The following is an 11,672-nucleotide window of genomic DNA, read 5'->3' as shown; positions in this document are numbered from 1 at the left end:
CAAATTGTTTGAGGAATTTTCCCAGACCTTGTTGAATCTATGCCATGAAGACAGGGCAGCCATCAAAAATTTTGGGGGCCCTTACGCAGCTTTAGGCAGGGTCCCCCTGGAGCAGAGAACCGGGGGGGGGATGCCTCCTCTCTCCTGCTGCAATATAAGCGCGGGGGGGGGGGGTGTTGTGGTATCGAAAGTGTCATGTCTTCTTTTCTCTCTCCTGCCGCAAGATAAGCAGGATGGGGGGGGGGGGGGGGGGGGGTTGGTGCTGACAAAACAAAGTCCAGACTTTTCTTCTCTCTCCTGCCGCGAGTTGCTAAAGTCAGACAAAAAAAAAAAGGGGGGGATGGGAGATACCCTGCCACGAGTTGCTAAAGGTGGGGGGGGGGGGGGAGATCAGACGGGGAAAAAATGGGGGGGGGGGCGAGCCCCTTACAGGTGTATTGCGTATACCCCCCTGATGGTGCCCCTGCATGAATAATTATGGCAGTTCTGAAGGCAAAAGGGGGTCCCACACAGTACTAGCAAGATGCACCTAACAAAGTGGCCAGTGAGTGTAATTTTATGTTATGATACATATAATAATGTGCTCGATTGCGCAATAAAAATTGTAAGATAATAATGCCAACACATTAACAAGTCATTTTTGTCTTTATTGTTTTGGTAAAAGTTATGTTTGCAAAAATTAACAAAAGCAGAAGGGTAGTTAATCTGGTGTCCACCTCCTCTACAGCAGCACAGGTCAGGCATCAATTGTCAAGAAATCAAACCAAACCATTCCCTAACAAAACCCAACTACCACATGAAAACCTGTGGAATGCGAATTCAGCAGTACAAAAATGTAGGAAAAAGTCAACTTCGATTTAGCTCTTAAAGATCATTCTTGCTATAAAACTATATAAGCGTTCAATAAGAAAAAACGTTAATTCAATGTCTACAACAGATACATCTTGTAAAAACTCAATAAATTATATATATAATATATATAATTTCTAGTGAGATTTCAACCCATGCGCAAATTTTGTACCTTACCGGGGGAAATATTAAGCACTGGAATGTACATAATTAGCAGACATTTGTAAGAAAATACCACTCTCTTTAATTTATAAAAAAAAAAGAAAAAAAAAAAAAAAGGATTTACAATATTTTCCATATGTATGGCGGAAAACTCACACATTTTACGAGTTTTCAAATCTTCTACAGTGCGTGAGTGTTCAGTATGTACTTAAGGAAAATGAGAAAGATGGCAAACCATGGTGCCTGCTACACTTTTTCCAATATATGAGCAGCAATAAAAAAAAATAATAATAAACAATAATAAATTAATAATTAAAAAAAGTCAGTTGTGATATAAGTAGCCAAGTCTTCCAAAAGTGTGCTCACTATAAAACTATGAAAATTCATTTTGGCACCCAAATGGGGGAAAAAAAGGGAGGGGAATTGGGGAAAAAAACAAACAAAAAAAAAAAAAAAAAAACACCACAACATGTGGGGAAAAGAAGAAACATTATTTGGAAATATTTCATATATAAATGTGTCGGCAATCTTTTATATGTTACAAGAAAGGGGCAAAAATCAAGCACGTGTTGGCTATTTATAAAACAAAAGCAAGACAAAAATCTTCACATTAGAGGTGGGTAAACAGGTGAAAAAAAATATATTTAAACAAATACTTTTAATACTTAATTTAGAGACTTTTGTTTATTGCAATATAGTAAAAATCTGTTTTCTTAATGCAGTCCAGGATAAACAAAATAAATACTGTCAACAGGTTGATGCCAGAGGATTTTCTTCATGACCTTTTCGAGGTTACTCAAGAAAGATGAGAACCTAAATCCAAATAGTAAATTTACTGGAGAGATGCAAAAATATTCCAAAATTATCATGTGAGTATCTCATACAGCACACAAGACTTTGCCTGGTCACCTTCTTATTGCCTGTAAGCACTCCTCCTTTAACAATAAAGATGTAGCCATGTTTTTCACGATACATGAAGGTAGAAATTTGATAAATATAAATTAGAGTACTTTTTTTTTTTTTTAAAGAAAAACTTGTAAATAGTATCCGTGCCAGTTTGTGCTGTGTTTTTCTGCCAAACAGCAAATATATACATACAACCATATGATGCAACCAATTAGAGGAGAACTATACATTTTTTACAACTTCAGGATTTTCTAAGTAAACCTTACAAAAAAAAAAAGTAAAATGTATGGACTGTTAATAAGTTAAAACATATAATCTGTGAGTGTAAAACGTGTACAGTAAAGCTATAACTATGTAAGAAAAATCAAAACAAAGAGGTTAATAAAGTCTATAAATAACTTTACAAATATACAGGGTAAACAAATATTTTTTTAAAAATAAAATTTTGTGAAAATAAATTTATATATGACTAGATCAGTGTTATCCTAGACTGCAATGTGTAACTGTAAGATAAGATCTTTCTCTGAATAGATGGCTGTGAGTATATTAGTATTTTTTTTTTATATTTATACATATATATATATATTTATATAATATTCAATTTTATATACATTATGTACTTATGCTTATTTACACCGTATTTTGCATAACAAAAACAAAGAAAAAAGTTTTGAAGTAGATGGCATGCTCCGCTTTCAGGTATCTGAAACTATTGATATTTAACAGAAAATAAGTAAATATTTAAATCTGAAAATAATAATCTAGAAAACGTTCTCTGCAGAATAATTATTAAATAAATTAAATAAAAATAAAGAAAATGTAACAAAAATAGAACTTAAAAAAATAAAAATAAACATTGGATGATCCACCCCCCCCCCCCCCAAAATTGATTTGCCCCAATTTAAGTTTGCCGTCTTTTACGCATAGTTAAAAAGGAGCTACATGAAAACGGATTTGGTTGCTATGGGGTTTGGACCACACTGGGCTTTGCGCTTAACCATGTTAGACGTATGCAATTTTGGGGCATACTGTAAAATATCCAAAGCGGTTAAGACTCCAAAGAGTTGCATGGACCTAAGAGCTGTGTAGTTCTGTAACAAGTGACAATTCATAGGCTGACATACCAATTTCCATCTCTGTGTAGGACAAGCATTCAGTTTCCTGCAAGCAGAGCTGCATTTCCGATCTACTCCAAAAAAAAATAAAAAAATCCAACTGCATAAAAATTTTACAATCTTTACAGGCATGGCACATTTGTACACATTCAATTTTCTCCTAATATTGCAGGCACAGATTGGTTTGCTCATTGGCAGATCACTAGAGGTCCCATCGCTGGGTGCTCGAATGTGAACATCCTTCTCAAATATATATATATATATTTTTTTTCCATAAATTTCTCTCTTTCTCCGTATCATGGCAGTTCCTTCAGGCCAAACAGTGCTTCTTGACTTAGTGTACAGCAAGTATCACGACTGGGCGGGCCTGTCCGTATGCCTCAAGTCTACATTCCTTCTTTCCTGTGTGTCTGTCCAGGTGAAAGTCATGTTCTAATGATGCCACTGTATTGCTGCTGCTTGGGAAGACAGGGCTCGTCCGGAAGAATGTCATGTGCAAAGACTGAATCATCTCCTGATGAACAAGTGCTGTGACTGTCCTGGCACACTGGTGAATACTGTTCAAATGGCACAGAAAGGTCAAGGTACTCCTTAAATAGAGGGGGAAAAAAAATCTGTTAGAACAGTGGCTTTAATTATTGCAATACAAATACTATAAAATTGATTTGAGATGGCGGTACATCACTTTACACACTGAAACACCTTATACAGTTATAGCAGTGGTCATCAACCCTGTCCTCAGGGCCCACTAACAGGCCAGATTTGATGTATTACCTTGGGGAGATGCAGACTAGAATACTGCAATCACTGAATAGCAAATTATATCACCTGTGATGTATTTCAGTTATCTTGCAAACCTGGCCTGTTAGTGGGCCCTGAGGAATTTAAGGATAGAATGTGTATTGGTTAAGTTTTTATTGTTTTCCGTGTCCCTGCTAGGGATATTTGCCCTTTATATTTGTCCGGGGGACCATTGTTGTTACAGCCGGTGAAGGTAAATTCTTCTTCATGATGGTCTCCAGAAGAGGAATAGAGTGGACCTCTTCCATATGGTACAATGGTTTCAGTGAGCACTTTCTAAGATGGCAAATAGCCTCATTTACTGTTGTGTTTCCAGAAGTGAGGAGATAAAAAAAAAAAGATTTGAAGGAAAAACGTTGGCTATAGAGCCACTTCAAGACCCTCTAATATAAATGTATGTTATGCGTTTGAAGTGGTTTATCAAGGTGAAGCTGTCAGTCATAACCGTTTTTCTTTCAGCTGGCAATTCTCTTTCAGCTAAAAGTGATTTGAGTGGCTGATTAGCCACTGGATTGTATTTAGAAGCAATTGTAGTTCCTGAACAACTGGAGGGCCATCGTTTGGAGACCCTTGATCTAGGAGGATTAGAGCGATGTCATAATGTCACTTCCGTTCTAGGGTGGATGTAAACTATTTTATGTTTTTTTTTAAATCAAGGTTTTATTTTTTTTAGTTTGATACTTTCAAAAGTAGAGCAGAGATTTGGGGTCTTATAGACCCCAGATGTCTCCATAAACAGGACCTCTCATGCTTTATTGCTATCACAAGGGATACAGGGAAATAATATCACGAAAAAAAATAGGTAAATGTAATATTAAATTAAATTACAAATAATGCAAAATATATAGCTTTAACCCCTTAACGTCCGCCGCACGACTATTTACGTCCACAGAATGGCACGGATATATACGTCCTTGCCTTCTAGCGGGTGGGGGGTCCGATCAGGACCCCCTCCGCTGCATGCGGCGGGCGGATTCCCTCGGGGAGCGATCCGGGACGACGGCGCGACTATTCGTTTATAGCCGCTCCGTCGCGATCGCTCCCCGGAGCTGAAGAACGGGGAGAGCCGTATGTAAACACGACTTCCCCGTGATTCACCGTGGCGGCATATCGATCGAGTGATCCCTTTTATAGGGAGACTCGATCGATGTCAGTCCTACAGCCACACCCCCCTACAGTTGTAAACACACACTAAGTGAACACTAACTCCTACAGCGCCCCCTGTGGTTAACTCCCAAACTGCAACTGTCATTTTCACAATAAACAATGCAATTTTTTTTTTTTTTTAACTTCAATACTTTTTTTTATTGTTTCCATACAAGTGCCAAGAAAAATTTACATGTACATTTTTTTTTTATATATATACTTAGTACATTTTATGTGCATACAAAGATTAAAAATGTCCATTCATCTCATTCCCGCCCCTCCCCTCCCTCCCTCCCTCCTATCTTACTTTTAAAGTGCATACACGTTTTTAATTCCATTCTTTTCCTTATATTATTTTTTTACCCATCTTTGCTTGATTTAAAGTGAGCGGCCTATTTTACGTAACCAGTGCTCCCATATTGCATTAAATTTTTTGAGGTTACCCCTTCTAATCCATGTTCCCCTTTCCTTCCCAATTGTGCTATTCATTACATTCAACCATTCCTCTGCTGTGGGTGGATTTTGTGCTTGCCATTTTAGTGCTATTAGTTTCCTCGCCTGAAACAGGCATCTTATAACTGCTTCTAATGTGTCCCTCTGCCCCATTCCATCCTCAATGCATCCTAATAGACAGACCCTAGCTTCAAGTTCCAGAGTTGTACTAAAAGTTTCATTTATAGTGTCCAGAATTTTAACCCAATATCTATGCAATTTTGGGCATTTCCACATCATGTGGATGAGGTCCCCTGTGTTTTGACATCTGGGACATTTATCATCCTGCTTCCATCCGAATCCATATAGTTTCTTTGGGGTATAATAGACCCGGTGTAGGAGGAATAAGTGGGAGACCCGTTGTGACGGGGCTAATGAGACCCTTGTCCCTAGTTCCAGTATCCTATCCCATTGGTCGTTCGTTAAAAGTCCAATATCCTCCTCCCATCTCTGTTTGTTTCTGCTCAGCTTCTCTTTTCCTATTAACTGATCGCTAATCTGTTCATATAATTCCGAGATAAGACCTTTCAGAACCCCCACCTTGATTAGTCTTTGGAGATGCGTGAGCTTTTGCCAGCTTATCGGCTGTAATTTAAATTGGGCTTGTAGTGCATGTCTAGCCTGTAAATAAGTGAAAAACATGGAGTTTGGGATATTATATTCCCTACTTAACTCTGAAAAGGGTTTTAATATGCAACCTGTGTACAATTGTACCACTCTGGTTATCCCCCGTTTATCCCATTCTTTTAATTTCCCCATGGCCAGAATTTCTTTTAGATTATTATTGTCCCATAATGGGGAATATTCTGTTAATCCTTTATAGCCCAAAGCTAGTTTTGCTGCTTGCCATATTCTTACCACCATCTTTACTGTTGGATTTTTCACCGAGAAGGAGTTGGCCTCTAGGGTCTCTATTACAGATCTATGGGGAGATCCTCTTAATATCATTTTCCCGCTTGCGTTTCCTCCCCCCTCTATACTACACCCCCCCAGGTGCTGCAGCTGAGCCGCCAGAAAGTAACTATACGGGTGTGGGACCGCTAGCCCTCCTCTATTTGTTGGTAATTGCAACGCTCGGAGACTGATCCTTGATTTCCCCTTTTTCCAAATTAGGGTCCTAAAGAGGGTCTCTATCTTTTTAAACCATCGGTTATCAATCCATACTGGGGAGTTATGGAGTATATAGAGCAATTATGGCATCCATATCATTTTGATTAAATTGCTGCGGCCAGCCACCGATAGTGGCAAATGTCCCCATATCTCCGCTTTGCGTTTAAATTTAGCCAGAAGTGGCACTAAGTTATTATTTATAAATTGTTCTGGGTTACATGTTACCACAATGCCTAGATACTCCATCTTCTCCCCAATTTTTAATTGAGGAATTCCTATTCCGTCAATATTGCTTACCGGATCCACTAATAAGAGTGTTGACTTTTCCCAGTTTATTACTAGGCCCGAGAATCGACCGAACGCTTCTACTGTTTGAACTGCCATTTTAAGGGAAGTTGTAGAGTTGCCCAAAAAAAGAAGGATATCATCCGCATAAAGTGCAACTTTTTCCTCCTCTAATCCTCTCTGAAATCCCTGTATTTCCTGTCTTGTTCTAATAGCAATCGCCAAAGGCTCAATTGCCAGGGCGAAGAGAAGGGGGGACAATGGACACCCCTGTCTCGTACCCCTTTCCAATTCAAACGACTGTGAGACTTCATTGTTTATTTTTATTTTGGCCCTTGGGGAATTATACAGTAACTTTATCCATTTAATAAAAGATGGACCGAACCCAAACTTCTCCAGAGCATGCCAGAGATAGTCCCACTCCAGACTATCAAAGGCCTTGGTGGCATCCAATGATAGAATAGATCTATCTCCCTCATTCTCCACCGGAGTCTGTAGGTTTAGGTACAGCCTTCTTATGTTTATACTCGTGGACCGATTTGGAATAAATCCAGATTGGTCTGGATGTATTAATTTCTGAATATATTTATTTATTCTCGTTGCCAATACCTTAGACAATATTTTTACATCTGAACAAAGCAGAGATATGGGTCTATAAGATGATGTATCTAGTTGATCCTTCCCTTCCTTCTGGAGCACTATAATAATTGCTTCCATCATTGAGGGGGGTAACCTTCCTCCTTCTATCGCCCAGTTCAGCGTTATTAGTAATTCCGGGAGCAGCACCTCACCATATTGTTTGTAAATCTCCGCTGGCAGGCCGTCTGGCCCTGGGGACTTTTGATTGGAGAGTCCTTTGACTGCCTGTTGTAGTTCCAACAATGTGATTGGGGATTCCATATCATTCCTATCTTCCTCTGACAGAACTGGGGTTCCTATTCCTCTAAAGAATTCTTCCATCTGTACTTTAGCTTCCCCCTTTTTTGATCTGTATAAATCTTTGTAGTAAGCTGCAAACGTGTCCACCATTACAGATGTTTCAAATGAAATCCCACCCCCTACCGTCCTAACTGCTGGTACTTTAGAGGGTGCCATATTAGTTTTCGCTAGGAGGGCCAAAGTATGGCCCACACTTTCCCCTTCCGAAAAAGCGCTCTGCTCCTGAAATAGACGCTTATTTTCAACTTTCTTATTAACCACTAACTTGTATTCCTGTTGCTTCTCCAGCCATAGTTGTTGTTTAGACGGTGTTGGGTTTTCCACATATTGCTTTTCAGCCTCTAAGACCTCCTCCCTAATTTTCTCCTCCCATTCCCTTGAGTTTCTCTTAATCTTAGCTACCTGCTGGATCAATATACCCCTAAGGAATGCCTTAAGGGCGTCCCACACCACTCCCTCTGATGCTGTCCCTGCATTAAAGTCCAGGAATTCCCTTAATTTGATGCTAATTTCTTCTGGCTTCCCTATCACTTCTAGCCAGAAAAGGACTTATTTTCCAATTACTTGGGGGACATTTTTTCCCTGTGTTCAGTGACAGCACCAGAGGGGAATGGTCAGAAATCCCTCTTGGGTAGTAGGATATTTTACTCACTGCTTGTAAACATACATCGTTTCCCAGAGCCATATCTATTCTTGATAATGTAGAATGTGTACCTGAGAAACAAGAATACATAAACAATGCAATTTAAATGCATTTTTTGCTGTGAAAATGACAATGGTGTCAAAATTGTCCGAAGTGTCCGCCATAATGTCGCAGTCACGAAAAAAATCGCTGATCGCCGGCAATAGTAGTAAAAAAAAAAAAAAAAATTAATAAAAATGCAATAAAACTATCCTCTATTTTGTAAACGCTATAAATTTTGCGCAAACCAATCCATAAACGCTTATTGCGATTTTTTTTACCAAAAATAGGTAGAAGAATACGTATCGGCCTAAACTGAATTTTTTTATTTCAATGGGCAGGAGCAGTATACACACCGCTCCTTCACTGCTCCAAAGATGCGGCTAGCAGGACTTTTTTTCCTGTCCTGCTAGCGCACCGCTCCAGTGTGAAAGCCCCCGGCCTTTCACACCGGAGAAAAAGCAGCAACTGTTTAAGGTCGGTTTGCAGGCGCTATTTTAAGCGCAATATCGCCTGCAAACCACTTCAGTGTGAAAGGGGTCTTACACCTTCCTCTGGTGATAACTGCACAATTTTGAATTTTTTCTCGATTTCTGTTTTGGAGACAATGATCATCAAGTAGAGAGGCGAGTCTCCCTAGCATGAACACAGGCTGTATGGACCTAACCTTTTCTGCAAAACTAAAAAACGTTATGTTTACAAACACATTCAATTTGGAATTCTTGATTGGCGTTTGTTAAACCATTTTTTTTTTTTTTTTTTAACATAACTATTGATATGCGTTTGTTAATTCAATTTCTTTTTTACATAACTATAGTTTGATGTTTGTTAAACCTGCCTAACTTTAACAGAATGATCTCACTACTTGGAGATGGGAAATAAAAAAAACGAAAAATTCAAACACACACATAAACTTGACCAATTTAATGCCAAATGTGATACATTCATGTCAGAATTGCAACTTTATTTTCTAAGAATAAGGGAATTGCTGCGATTCCACCAGAGAGTGCAGAGAGCTCTGATCAATAGGCACTAATCACTCAGAGGTAGTAATGGAGATTGCACATTTCAGAGTCACGTCATTCGTTTCACACAAATTGCTCCAATTAAGGGTAAGAAAACAAGGTGTCCCTGCCACTAGCACAGAGAGCCTTTGTGTAGCCGAGTCTGGGGAATCTGAACACGGAGTTCTGCAGCACGCCACCAGACAAATGGGGCTTGTAGGTTTCTCTTTTAAAGGGGAGTAATGCTGTGGAAACGGAGCAAGGCTAATTGGCGGAGATGTCGGTACACAGACTGTACAGTAGTGTGTTGTTCATGACTGTAGGTAAGGGCGTCAGACTCGCACACTGACACTATTGTTGTCATAGGCAGCAAAAAGCGCCCATTGTCACCGCCTCTTTCTACAGATACAAATATATATGCATATATTAAACATATATATTACATTTAGGGTTGCCTTACATGGCTTACTTATAAAGGAAAGCTGTAGTAAGAGAAGTCTTGATTTATTTGGGTGAAGGTCCAAGAACAAGCAGGTTAAAGAATCAGAATTCCTGATCTGCACACTTGGTATAGGACAGGACAAAGTACTGAAACCATTGGAACAGCAAGACATTCAGGAGAATGGCATTTGCAAAAGGAGGGGTCAGCATGGGAAGTCTCCATATTTTCTCAATGCAAGTTTTCTGGGATCTAGCATGTCAAGTTAATTACTCTGAACTTGTTTACTGTTCTAATTCTGAGAATAATGGCAGTCAGCTGGTGCAGGCGTTGAGGTGAGGATGATAAGTGCAATAATTCTTCAATAGTTCTCATTCTACCCTCTTCACGTAGATGGGGACTAGTGTTTCCATCACTGGAGCCTGTAGGCATCTCATTTTTGGCTCCCTAAGTTACATCCCACTGTTAGGTCACTTCTTTAAAACAGAGCATTTCCTGAACCTTACAATACTTAGAATGTTGTGCTAATATATACATAACTTTACAGTATATAACTATCTCTAGTAATGATGGGGGGGGGGGGGGATGTGCACCAATATTTAAGCAAGGAGAAGCTGCCCCTTTCCTTTAGCCACTTGCACACTTTTGCCCAATGGTAAACCTGCCTGTGGCACCATTCCAGGATGAGTACACGGGCATCATACTATGCGATCACAGACTTGAGTTGATGTCTGCAACATATGAGGGCCATTTTGCTATCTGTATTATAGAGGTGATCATATGTGCCTTTTTCAAGAGATAAACTAAAACGGTAGGCATATAAGATGCAGCTGGGTAGAGAACATTTAAAACCTATCGCCACCAAAAAAAAAAAAAAAAAAAAAAAAAGGCTGACTTTATGAATGATACCCATATTCACTTTTGTTGATAAGGTTGTCACAAACACAATGCAGATCAGAGATATCGCACTTCAGATATTCAAAGGATATATCTCTATGTGGATGGAGTCCAGTGGGGTTAATTGCAGCTCTAAACTACAACTCTGATGCCTTGTACACACGACCAGTTTTCCAGATGGGAAAACTGTCATGTTTTCTTTTGGTCGAGAAAACTGTCCGTGTGTATGCTCCCCAGCAGTTTTTCCGAAAGAAAAACTGCGGGGGGAAAAAAAAAAAAAATAGAACTCGTTCTCTTTTTTCTCTTTGCAAATCGCAGTGTCCCCCCCCCCCCCCCCCTTGCAATTTTCCTATGGTGAAACACTGTTTTGGAGCATAAACACGTCCGGTTTTCCCGACCAAAGCTCTGAGGCAATTTTCCTGTCGGGAAAACCGGCCGTGTGTACACAAGGAAAACTGACAGACCCGGTTCTCAGTTTTCCTGGCGGTCTTTTGACCACCGAGAAACCCAATCGTGTGTACAAGGCACGTCTCCGACAGCCTGTATGATGTCAATGGAGCATGTGTAATGTGCTGGCATCAAGCCATGTCTCGGGACCAGACAACAGTATATCTCCCATAATTCAGTATTTCCTACTGCTGCTATTCTAACCCCTAATGTGCCGCTACTCCAAAATGTGGGACACTTTCTCTTTAAAATATCTGGCGGTACACCGTTTTTTTTCCCCCTCTTCCTGAAAATGACCTTTTACTGGCTACTTGTTAGTAGGTCCAGTTAGGGTACCACAGAATAGGAATGTCACAAATCGTCTAAGACCAGGGGTCTCCAATGGTGCCTCAATGCTG

At 39.6% G+C, this 11,672-nt stretch overlaps 1 protein-coding gene across 6 annotated transcripts in view; it reads right to left on the bottom strand.

Moving 5' to 3' along the window:
• Positions 1 to 626: 626 nt before the first annotated feature.
• The window catches only part of FGFR3 (fibroblast growth factor receptor 3), a 133,158-nt gene continuing 122,112 nt past the window's right edge, over positions 627 to 11,672 (bottom strand). For all 6 annotated transcript variants that reach the window (XM_040335278.1, XM_040335280.1, XM_040335281.1 and 3 more), the window contains exon 18: positions 627 to 3,622. In XM_040335278.1, the coding sequence (XP_040191212.1) occupies positions 3,458 to 3,622 (165 nt within the window). In that variant the 3' untranslated portion in view covers positions 627 to 3,457. The remainder of the gene's footprint in view (positions 3,623 to 11,672) is intronic.

Source organism: Rana temporaria, chromosome 1, assembly GCF_905171775.1.
Source record: "Rana temporaria chromosome 1, aRanTem1.1, whole genome shotgun sequence".
Classification (NCBI taxonomy): Eukaryota; Metazoa; Chordata; class Amphibia; order Anura; family Ranidae; genus Rana; species Rana temporaria.
This window is presented reverse-complemented; position numbering and strand designations above follow the sequence as displayed.